The sequence below is a fragment of the Hemitrygon akajei genome, chromosome 2, assembly GCF_048418815.1.
Source record: "Hemitrygon akajei chromosome 2, sHemAka1.3, whole genome shotgun sequence".
Classification (NCBI taxonomy): domain Eukaryota; kingdom Metazoa; phylum Chordata; class Chondrichthyes; order Myliobatiformes; family Dasyatidae; genus Hemitrygon; species Hemitrygon akajei.
This window is the reverse complement of record NC_133125.1, coordinates 96,465,126-96,478,007: the sequence shown is the minus strand read 5'-3', so window position 1 is coordinate 96,478,007 and position 12,882 is coordinate 96,465,126. Positions and strand designations below refer to the sequence as shown.

General features: G+C 36.8%; 1 protein-coding gene across 6 annotated transcripts in view; it reads left to right on the top strand.

Moving 5' to 3' along the window:
* Positions 1–12,882, top strand: part of gtdc1 (glycosyltransferase-like domain containing 1) — a 354,581-nt gene that overhangs the window by 293,822 nt on the left and 47,877 nt on the right. For 5 of the 6 annotated variants that reach the window (XM_073025908.1, XM_073025902.1, XM_073025895.1 and 2 more), the window contains 3 exons: positions 4,889–5,257; positions 9,462–9,571; positions 10,204–10,348. In XM_073025908.1, the coding sequence (XP_072882009.1) occupies positions 4,889–5,257; positions 9,462–9,571; positions 10,204–10,348 (624 nt within the window). The remainder of the gene's footprint in view (positions 1–4,888; positions 5,258–9,461; positions 9,572–10,203; positions 10,349–12,882) is intronic. The other variant, XM_073025937.1, reaches the window with a different exon arrangement.

Sequence of the window (12,882 nt, the reverse complement as noted above, 5' to 3'; positions counted from 1 at the left end):
TATGATAGTCATGGGAGATTTTAATATGCAGGTAGATTGGTTAACATGCAGGTTGGTAATTTATCTCAAGAGAGTGAATTTGTTGAATACCTACAAGATGGCTTTTCAGAACAATTTGTTGTTGAGCCTATACTGGATTGAATGTAGGTAATGAACCGGAGGTGATTAGGGAGCTTAAGGTAAAGGAACCCTTGGAAGTCAACGATCACGAAATGATTGAGTTCAACTTGAATTTTGATAGGGAGGAAGTGAAATCTGATGCAGCAGTATTTCAGAGGAGTAAAGGAAATTACAGTGGTATGGGAGAAGAGTTGACCAAGTAAATTGGAAGGAGATGCTGGCAGGGATGACAGCAGAGCAGCAATGATTTGAGTTGCTGGGAAAAATGAGGAAGATGTAGGACAGATGTATTCCAAAAACAAAGAAATACTCAAGTGGCTGACAAGGGAAGTCAAAGCTAATATAAAAGAAAAAAGGGAGTGCATACAACAAAGCAAAAATGAGTGAGAAGATAAAGGTTTTGAAAGCTTATAGAGAGCAACTAAAAGAATCATTAGGAGGGAGAAGATGAAATATGAAAGCAAGCCTGCAAACAATATCAAGGTGGATAGCAAAAGCTTTTTCAAGTATGTAAAAAATAAAAAGAGAGATGGGAGTGGCTAGAAAATGGGGAGAAATAATAATGGGGAACAAGCAGATGGCAGATGAAATAAATGAGTATTTTGCATTGGGCTTCACTGTGGAAGACACTAAAAGTGGTTGTTGAAGGGAGTGAGGGAAGAGAACTGAGTGTAGTTACTATCACAAGGGAGAAGGTGCTCAAAAAGTTGAAAGACCTAAGGGTACATAACTCAGCCAGGCAAGGTGAACTGCACCCTAGGGTTCTGAAAGAGGTAGCAGTAGAGATTGTGGATACACTACTAATGACGTTTCAAGAATCATTGGACTCCAGCGTGATTCCAGAGGACTGGAAAATTGCAGATGTCACTCTACTCTTTAAGAAAGGAGGGAGACAGCAGAAAGGGAATTATACACCAGTTAGCCTGACCTCAATGGTTGTGAAGGTGTTGGAGTCAATTGTTAAGGATGAGTTTATGGAGTACTTGGTGACATAGCACAAGATAGGGCAGAATCAACAAAGGTTTCCTTAAGGGGAAAACTTGCCTGACAAACCTGTTGGAATTCTTTGAGGAGGTTACAAGTAGGATAGATAAAGGGGATGCAGTGAATGTTATACATTTGGACTTTCAGAAGGCCTTTGACAAAGTGCCACACATGAGGCTGCTTCCCAAATTAAGAACCCATGGTATAGCAGCTAAATTACTGGCATGGTTAGAGAATTGGTTGATTGGTAGGAGGCATTGAGTGGGAATAAAAGGATCCTTTTCTGGGTGGCTGCCAGTGACTAGTGGTGTTCCGTAGAGGTCGGTGTTGGGACAGCTACTTTTGATGTTGTGTATCATTGATTTAGATTATGGAATAGATGGCTTTGCAGATGATAGATAGATTGGTAGAGGGGCAGTTAGTGTTGAGGAAACAGGAAGGCTACAGAAGGATATAGACAGATTAGGAGAATGGGCAAGAAAGTGGCAAATGAAATACAATGTTGGAAAATGCATTGTCATGCACTTTGGTAGAATAAATAAATGTGCAGACTATTTTCTAAATAGGGAGAAAATCAAAAAATTGGAGATACAAAGGGACTTGGGAGTCCTTGTGCAGAACACCCTAAAGATTAACTTGCAGGTCGAGTTCATGGTGAGGAAAGCAAATACATTCATATCAAGAGGTCTAGAATATAAGAGTAGGTGAGGCCTCACCTTGAGTATTATGATCAGTTTTCACTCCTTTTCTATGAAAAGATGTGCTGACATTGGAGAGGGTTCAGAGGAGGTTAACAAGGATGATTCCAGGAATGAAAGGGTTATCATATGAGGAACATTTGATAGCTCTTGGACTGTACTAGCTGAAAGTTAGAAGGATGAGGGTAGATCTCATTGAAACCTTTCGAATACTGAAAGACTTAGAGAGAGAGAGTAGATGTGGAAAGGATGATTCCCATGGTGGGGGAATCTGGGACAAAAGGGCACAGCCTCAGGATAGAGGGGTATCACTTAAAAGAGAAATACAGAGAAACTTCTTCAGCCAGAATGTGGCGAATTTGTGGAATTTGTTACCACAGACAGCTGTGGAGGCCAAGTTGTTGGCTGTATTTAAGGTATAGATTGATAGGCTCTTGATTGGCCATGTCATCAAAGGTAAGGAGAAGAAGGCCGGTGGGAGTGGGGCTGAGGAGGGGAAAAAAAGGATCAGCCATGATTGAATGGCAGAGCAGACTTGATGGGCCAAATGGCCAAATTCTGCTCCTGTGTCTTATGGTTTTATGAATATTCCATATATTGGAAAGAAAATTGCTGCTTTGCCCAGTGTAAATTATGCATTATTTTAATTCCCAAATCTGCTCCCTTTCTCCAAACACATATATACTCAAAAGTAAAATTCTCATGTGGATGAAGAGCTGGAAAATTATGAATGAACCCTTAAAGAAAAGACCTGTAGCTTTTGTTTTATAGGTCTATGTGTAACTATGACATAGTGCAGACTTTTCCACAAGTATATTTTCCAGAATATAAAAATATTGGGACTAATCCTAAAAGTGAGCATATAGTAAAGAGTTTAACTAAACATTTCCTCAGACAGTGTGTTCCTTTTAATGTCAGCAAAACACCGGATTAACCCATTCTACATCTAAAATAAAATACTTGTATATAAAATTGCAGTCATTCTTCATGTGAGTGAAAGCTAGACATTTCAGTTTGATAGAAATGGCAGTGCATTCAGTTATTTTATGTGGTTCTCCATTATCCTAGAAAATTTCTTCTTCAGTTACAAGCCTGTCTGTAATCTTGATAAGGACATTTTGAGTATGAGCTCTATCTCTGTGGACAAAGAAACTGAAATGAAAAGATTGAAACAGAGCTGTTCTTATTAACAGTGCTGCTTTACTCGGAATGTTAAGTGTTTGACGGTGTTGAAGAAAATCAACATGCTACCCCCAAAACAAATAAAAGTTCAAAATTACTCACTCTTCTGAGAAAGCAGAACTTGGAGAATCTTGTTTGGTGTAACTGGGCAATGGGTTATTTGGTTGTTTATTGCTGATCATGTATATATGCACTGACTACCAGTTTGACTATTTTGTTTTTCTTGGGGAAGTTTTTTTTAATATGAACTTTTTGAAAATATTCAAGCAAAATGAAAATTAGTAATTTTATTATTTGTTTTAAAGCTTTGTACATGCTTTAAAATTGCTTATAGTTTTGGCTCATATGTATTGAAGACCAAGATTGCCCACATCTTATGATATGGCACTGAATGATGATGATTATAAGAGGCTCTAGAGAGAATGCAGAGATAATTTGCAAGGATAATCCCATAAATGTGATGATACACATTCCCAGGGAATGACGGACTGACTTGGTGACCTAATAGCGTCTTCAAAATTACAGAAGGTTTCAATGAAGTGGATCCCCAGAGAATCGGTTTGACTGTGCCCAAAGCCTAATGTCCAGTTCTGAATGCTGGACATTAGTGAAGGTGTAAAGGCTTTAGAGCAGAGGTTCCCAACCTGGAGTCCATGGACCCCTCGGTTAATAGTAGGGGTCCATAGCATTAAGAAGGTTGGAAACCCCTGCTTTAGAGAAAGTGGAAAGAGAGTTTTTGTATTTAGATAAAATTTGGCTGTTCTCCTTGGAGGTTGTAAAAATAACTAATCAAGGAATTGAAAATCTCAGAGGGTGTGAAAAAATCAAATGTATTCACTGTTAGGAAGTCCAAGAATCAAGAGTCATAAAATGAAATTGATTAGAATAAGAACCAAAAGTGAAGAATATTTTTTCCCACAAGTGGTTAGTATGTAGAGTTCTGTACCAGGTGGACTGGAAAAGGCAAATGTAGCAGTCAGAACTAAACTGAAAGAAAGAAGTTTGCATCATTAAGGGGAAAGAGCAGAGAACTGAGTTAAGAACTATACTTACAAAGGAACTGAACCTGCAAAGAGTTGGTGCAGACTTTATTGACCAAATAGACTCCTTTGGTGCTGTAACAATTCTGTAAATCTAGCAGAGGATTGGAAGGCATTTCATTAACAAAGGAATGGTGAAAGTGTGGAAATGACTCCCAAAGGAGCTAGCTGTGTTGACTATAATTGTTTAGAGTGGTGGTGAAGAGCCGAAGAAACACAAGCCAGTAGAGTTCAATGGTCAATTGAAGGGGTAGCCAGTCAGGATTAAGGCAAGGGAACAGGGGGCCTATAAGTGCTCCTGGAGAGAAACACCAACAGCTGCGCATTGAAGATGTCGCCTCGACTGGTGATGAAACATCTGTAAGCTAATTGCCAGGTTCGTCGAACACCACAACATCAAATGACAACAACAGTGGAATTTTAAAGGAGGCTGGGAGATAAGGGAGAAGAGAAAATGGTGTTGCAGTGATAAGTTTAGTTGAGGAAAGCAAGCAGGAAGGCACTCAATTGACCAATAAACGCCAGCATGGATGAGTTTTATTGAATGATCTGTTTCTGTCATTTACACTATAATTCTATGTAACTGAGACGTTGCATTGATGTACATATAGGATTCTTAGCTGATCATAACCTTTGAGAAAAATAACAGATTGTAATGCCAACAATAATGCATTGAACACATTCTTTTGATTGAATTCTTCGAAGTGGAAAAATTGCATGTAATATTAGTTTAAATTGTTTTCTTTAACTTTTTTTATACACTACAGGCGATTTTTGTTATTGCATTGAACATTGCTGTTGTTTGTATATTTTCTATGATTTCTCCATTCCACATGTACATCACAATCTAATCTCTTGCTTCAGATTTCTGCCAGCACATAAACTTTGCCAAACTCCTCAGATGACTGGTGTTCAAGACATTGACGACGGTGAAGGATTAGACGGCCTGATTGCTTTGCAAAAGTATAAACACGATAATGAACTGATGAGAAACAGTTCTTCTGTCCTGGAACCTCACCCTGCTGAGAAGCAGGAAGGGCTATCAAGCCCATCAGAATCACTCGAGGAGCTGAAGCACATCAAGAAAAGTGAAGGTACAAGTGCTTATCACGGAGGAGAAGATAAGGAACATTTGGCCTTTAACCTCTGCAGCAGGCTGAGTTGCAACTCAGAGGAAAATTACAACGTGGCTTCCCAGTATAAACCTTTACACATTGTCTGGCCACACAGGTGGTGAGTAATATACATCTGAGGTAATCTATAAACGTAAATCATCTCTATCTTTTCAGAGGCACATTCGACATATTATCACTGACAAAGCTGGACTCTGTAATCTCTTCTGAACAGCAGAATCTGCAGCTCAGTTAATTGCTACAAGTATACATTCATAAACTTCAGTTTTCAGTGTCGTTAGAGGGGAATACATTGGGATTAAAATGCAGTAGCGAAGGGATATGAGGGTGAACGTACAGAGGGATGTCTAGCACCTAGTATTTTTGCAGAGGTGGATGTGAACATTTTGTTTCAGTGACCTCTGAGCCTGGTTAATCTGCATGTGGCCTGATTAGAGTCTACTTCATCCGAGATTTATAAGGTGCTTGGAAGAGGCGCTTGGGATGGATCAGTAGAACAGATTTTATTGAACAACTGTTTACAGGTGAATCAGTTAGTGCACACAACAGGAAAATAAATCGTCTTTACACAGATTTGACTTCCAGTACATTAAAACTCCAGAAGCTTTCATAGCTGATCTGCAGCAGCTGGTATCTAAAGGGATTTTCATCTTTGACTCTGGGGCCTTAAGAAACAAAATGTGAAATTTCTGGTGATATAGTGTAAAGCTTTCACAGAGGAAGAATTGACCCAGAATTAGTTTACAAATCATGTTGTAACATGATTTTTTTTTACATTTATTTTTTAAAGTCAGTCTTTTCATAATTTTTTATCATTTAATGGTGCCGAGTTGTGAAATGCAGCAACTATACCTGAAATCCTTGGTCCATGATTACATATTAGTTCAAGTCTCTTATTATGTAACGGGATATTTAATCAGTACAATATATAGAGCAAGCAGTCATTCCAGAAATAAAAAATGATGTTTTTAAACATTAGTAGAGATGGAGATGTGTATACCAGCATCGTTTATGTCTAGGGCATCCTTAAAAATCAGGAGGGCACAGTAAATTTTACTACTGCTTCAGGTCATCAAGGGTAAACACAGACAAGCGAGTTATTCACTTCATGACCGTATCTATCAATTTGAAGTACTGGTATTATAAATTGAATATATTAATATTTGGAAACAAAGGATGTTGTCATTTGCTATGTGTGTTTTTTTGTAAAAGCCAGCCAAGTTATTATACTTTACCTTTGAGAATTTTAGAAAGGAAACAGGCAGGGGAGAAGGGAAGACAAAAACATCAACTCAAGCTGTTTGTTGCCATTACCTAAGTTAGCTATGTCAGCTTTCTTGGCCCACATCTGATAGATATTTGTTGTATAGAGAGCAAAAAAAATATCAAACTCTAACACTATTGTGTGCACATAACCATCTGTCACCAGTAGCCCGGAGATGAGAGGAAGATTACGAGGAATAAACATTGAGCTGCAGAGCATTGGTAAAGCCTTCAGGCAAAAACTCTTGTGGGGACATCAAAGACATTCTAATTCCAAGGCAGTCAAGGATTACAGTTTGTAACCTATGCTGACAACAGATAAATGGCAGGCAATATTGTGCTCGAGCTGTTGGGTCTTGCATGGAGTATTGATGATGATGTTATCTTGCGGGATGGACTCTGTTGGGATAATTTCATGATAAAACACTTTAAATGCCACCCGGTTCTGTGCACTTGCTGGCTGGTTACTTTAATGTCAGGTTTGTTAATTAAGGGATACAAGAGCCCAAAATAAAAGGATAGAACTGGTGGACTTAATCAGAATTAGAAGTTGCTATTGAAGTGTGAGGATGGTGGGGGTCGTAATACAACTAGAAGGAAAAAGTGATAACTTAAAAAATAACTATTTTGGCATTTTCAAAGAATCACCTGAGAAAACTGCATTTTTAAAAATGTACTTACATATTTCAATCTCTCATGCTCTCCGCCCCATATCATTCACCCCCACTAACACCTTCCTCATTTCTTGATAGATATTTATTTAAAATTGAGGAAAAGCAGTGCTGCTGATGTTACTATTCCTATGGCAACAGATTTATTTATTAGGACCTGAGTTGACATGTGTTAATGTACCACATACCTGCTGATCGGCAAACTCTTCTCTTTCAGCTTCAGTTGACAATTAAGTCCTGGACAGATACAGCCAGGGGTTAATGTTACTCATTAGGAGAACTAGGTCATTACTGAGAAATCAAGGCACTTAAGACACCATGGGGGAAAAATACTAAATTCAGCATCTTGGTGAATGCAGCTCGTACATTAATTAACCTCGCTTTCCTTGGTGAAAAATTCTGTTATCATACACGTGCACTACCATACACCAATTAATTGCAAAAGCTAGTTTACTATCATCCCTTCAGTTGTCTTTTCTTCCTGCGCAGGAGTTCCATTATTTTCTGCAAAATTCTAATGTCTATATGATGAGTAAAAAGGGTATTAAAATTAAGAAGGGAATCATCATGGAAATCAGTTTTGCCACAAGGGAATGGACAAATAAGAGCCTCTCAAATTAAAATAAATAAGCTCTGTTAATACCACACCTTAGGAGCCTAATATGAACCCTGCAGAAATAGTGTAGTTGGAGGTGCTGCTTTAGATTATTATTAACACGTAACAGAGACATTTGACCTTCAGCAAGAAGCTATTGTAGTCTAAATTCACAGTCCTTGTAAATGATGATGTTCTTGTTCCATACAAAAGAATTAGTTTTGTATTTTTCAGATAGATTAGACATTGAGTCTGGACCTTAACCTTGCAAACCATGTGATTAGATTTTTTTTCTCACAAGTATTCATAAGATATATAAACACGTACAAATAAAATGTCATTTTAACTTGCACATGGAAATCTCTATTGAGGTATATTTTGGACTACCCACCTCTCGTTTAGCATTTTCACATTGCAGATTCAGAATGTTTGAAAAGGGTGGGCGTACATGGCAGATAGATGGCACTCTGAGGGTTAATGTGAATTTCATGTATCTTGGACAAGTGCTAAAATAAAAAAAATTAATATGTTCTGATTGCAGGATTGATTAATGTTGTGATAGGGAACTGCGCAGTAAAACTGTGAATGCATCTTGCACTAATTAGCACTTGAGTAAAAATTTCACCAAGGGTAAAAATTCTATTGAAACCCAGTATTTATAATTAAAATGGAATATATTTTATTGGAAGTTTTTTTTCCCTTTAAAACATTGCCAAGAATGAATAGCAATGTTATACTGCTAAATTATTATTTGCTTTGTTCTATTTGATCCATGTCGCAAGATCAAGTTGAAGGATTTTCCTGCACTTTTTACATCCTACTCTGCATGAATTGCAAGTAGTAAACTTTTTTTCAACCAATGTTTACCCAAACCTGGAGCCAGATTGTTCTGGAGTTTAAATATTCTTAACTGCTATCAACTAACATGATTTATTTTGTCAATAAAAATATACAGAGCTCCACTAAGTAGGAAAATAATATTGTAAGGGTTATTTTGTAATCAGAGTCTAACTTAATATTGTGTATCTAAACTTGTGTTGTCAGAATTGTTGAAGAAGTTGGTACACCAGAAATTCACTTCATCAGTATGTTTAAATTTAACTCTTAATGTGCCATAGACAATTGTGTTACAAAGTACCTCAGATAAGTTCTAGGTATGCTGATGCGGGAAGATAATTGGATGCAATTCAGAATGTTTCCGATTACTATTGGGACACTATTAGAGTTGATCAATTTCATCTCCTTGGATTCATTACTCCTTTTAATATTTGATAAAGAAGTTGTAGAGAATTATGATGAATTTTATTATCCTACAATTTCTTTAAGGGGGAGGGCAAGAGATGAATTTACTTTATAAACAAATAGTCTTGATGACTTCATCAGTGAACCAAGCTGGAGGAGTTCAGAACTTGACAGTGTGAGGGAGCTAAATTAGCATCAGCAAAAACACAGTCATTAGTTACAATATTTTCAACATTTCAACTGTGTATGCTAAATTCTCTCCCTCACATTGTCAGACTCATAACTCCTTTCAGCTACCTTTCTCATTATCATGGACACAATATAAATGAACAAACGCATACAAAGCATTATAAAGGACTCTTGACAACTTAGCTATATTCTATTTGACTATCTTCCAAAGGGTTTAAAAGGAAAAGCAGTTTCTAAGTGTAAGGAGACTCGATTTGGGGTATTTTATTTTCATGACATGCCAAATGCCACCTTATTTAACTTATAAGGCCCTCTCACCACCTTGAATCTTGCTTTGTTTCAAGGGAGCATGACAAAGACCCTGAACTCTTCTTTAAAACATTATTGAAGCTGAAGGAGGATGGACTAACCTTCGAAGTTTCTGTCCTTGGCGAGACTTTTACAGATATACCAGGTATTGCTTCATTGAGACATAAAAGCATTCCTTCCCCAACCCACCCCCCACCTCACAAAAATAAACACCTTCAATGTTGCAAAAATCTCTGTCAGTCTCAGAAACCTCTTTGTTGTTGTTGAGCATTTTTTTCCCACTTCTAAATGCCTGGAGTGAGCATCATTCATGGATCATTACTTTCCAAAGAAATTTAAGCGTGGAATGCCATTTAATTTTTCCGAATGCAGTCCGTCATTAGGAAACTTAGCTGTCACAGTGATGCCATTTTTGGTGTGATGTTTTTGTTGCCTCATTTCTTTTAATTTTATCTCCATTAGCTTAATTCTTTTTTAATATTTTCATTTAACGAACTTTACAGTCCATTTTGTTTCACTGTCTGCTAAGCGAGTTTTATGAAGCAGACAGTTGGCTTTTCATAGAGGGGAGGATGTTGAGGCAGCCCTCGCTTCTGTCAGCTTTTGCACCTCAGCATTTGGTTCTGCTTCCTTGCCTTGATTATACAAGCAAACAACTCTGAGAAGTTCTATAAAATAAGCAGAAGCTAATTAACCTGAACTTTAGACGAGGCAAAGCTGACATACGAGTTAATTTTGCACCATATTGAATTGTTGAATATTTTTTTCTCATTAAAGACATCTTTGCTGAGGCCAGAAGGGAATTGGGTTCCTCTGTTTTGCACTGGGGCTACCAAAGCAGTAAAGACGACTACCTCAAAGTTCTATGCACGGCAGACATTGTCATATCAACAGCAAAACACGAATTCTTTGGAGTGGCGATGTGAGTGTTCTTTATTAGTTAATGCTAATTACTGTCGACTGAAATGCAGATCTCTGCAAACATTTGAGGGAGAAATGATTTCTTTAGAAATTAAAGTGACTGTCACGCTATTTCCTTTTGCAAATGTAAAACATAAAAGAAGTCATGATGCGCAAACGAATATGAAAAACAATTATTAGTCCCTGTCATTTAATATATAGGCTTTTTTGTAGTAACGTTTATGGATAGTGGTATATCTTGTACATCTTTTTTTACATGTCATTGGTAATGCAACATAAAATATGGGTTACAATAACTCACAGTGAGGATCATTTTAATCTGATCTGCTTAGTATAACAACATTAGCATTTTCACTTAATTAAAATATCCCTAATGCAGCCATGCTTTAATCATGCTGCTTTATATTTACCCTCCTTTTGTCATTAATAATTAACATTATCTTTTACTTAAAAATAGGAGAAAAACATAATTATAAGACTATATTTCCCTGATTTCAAAGGTTTCAAAAAAAAAGGTGCTATCAATAATTAGTGTTTTACTGTTCCAACTCGAGTCAGGTCTCAAAAGCTTGTGTCATCTGCATTATAGTTTTAAAAAAAGTATTCCACCTATCAGAACAGTTATTGCTGGACAACGTGACTGAGTGCCATTGCCTGCAGTAAAATAATTCAGTGAAGAAAAATTATCAGCTAATTAAATGTAGGATCAGAATCCCAGTAACTATTTGCAAATAAATTATAGGAACTGAAGGGGGATAGATCATCATTTTAAGATTCATAGAATTAGCACTTTTGGCAATAAAGGTCATGGTATTGCTTTTGTGACAGATGCTCAATATTAACCCAAAATATCTTCATGTCTAACAACATACATTGTGCTTTATTATATTTATATACAGTAAGTACGGGATTTTAAGTTTAATAATACTTACCATTGCTTTTGTGCACAGTTAAATACATTTGTTAATCTTGGACATTTATTAGCTATGACAGTTGGATGTAATGAGTTATTTCAATACAGCAGGTAAGTGATTGTTTTGTATAGTTTGTCTGTTCTCTCCATTCATACTTACACCGTATTGACATGCTTTTCCACATTTGCACTCAGACCCAAGAAGAGTACAACACTGAAACGATAGTGATTATTGTCGTGCAGATGATGCTACTTGTGTAACAAATTCATTTCTGCTGGGTTGCTTCACCCTTTTTTTTAATCCACTTTCCACCTGGTTTGTATACATTTGGATTAGTAAATTCCTGATGATATTCTCAAACGATTTCAAAATAAATTAATAGATATTAGTGGACCAGTTGTGCTTTTTACCCCATTACTTAGATTTTAGGCAATCTTTACTGCCTGTCCCTCGTCGTTCTTTAAAAATGAGCCACATGCCTGAACCACTCTAATCCTTCTGTTGGGCTGGTAACCCCCACTCTGTTCCAAAGTGTATTTCAAAAATTACACTTTCTTAAATAGAAGTATGAATATGTTTAAAGCACTTTACCTTGGTACTATATATACTTTATTATTGCAACAAATTACTCAGGATTATATATGGTATTAAATTCTTCCCAAGTTATTAGGTCTGAAGTTACTTCCTCAGAAATTACTCACCTCTGTTTTTCATTTTTTCAGTAAAGCTATATTTTGAGACTATAAACTTGTTTTTTTTTAATCACAGGGTATATATAATATAGAACAACTGTAAACAAGAATTATGGTAAATATTACACATAAGGTGCTGGTGGAGCTCAGTAGGTCAGGCAGCATTTATAGATGGGAATAAACGAAGTTTCAAAGTAGATATATTACCAAAGGCTGCACGTTAAGATTTGTTTGCCTACAGACAGCCAGAAAGCAAGAAAACCAAAAGAACACAATGAAAAAATAATAAAGACCAAACCCCTAATGTGCAGAGAAAGGGGGAAAAACACAAATCATGCCGACAATAGAAATGAGTAAGAACATTCTGAACCAAATGAGTCCTTAGATGTGAACCCCAGAGTAGGCCCAAAGCCTACTCATGTTAGTGGACACCAAACACAATAGCCAGTGCAGTCTTCATCAGTTTTGATGAAGGGTCCCAGCCCAAAACATCAGCTGTTTATTCCTATGCATAGATACTGCCTGACTTTCTGAGCTCCTCCAACACATTATGTGTATTGCTCTAGATTTACAGCATCTGCAGTACATACCTCTTGTGCGTGTGGAAACATGCTTGTCAATGTAGAAGTGATTGGTTAATTAATCTTTAACCAGAGCCAACAAAGTAATTAATAAATAGTAGCAATCTTCAGAGCCGTACATAGAATGAGTTACATTTTAACCATTGATTTTGTCACCCTCTCATCATTACCATTTCTCTTAAAATTTATGGGGGTAATTTCCTATCATCCTCCTGAAAAACGAAAGTTGATTGTGGTCTCTGAAATGGTGATGTTGTTCTAATTTCAGATCTTGATTCTCACTGAGTTACATGACAGTTGTGAATCAGTGGCTGTTAAATTATTTAAGAAGTTCAGTTGGAATGGATA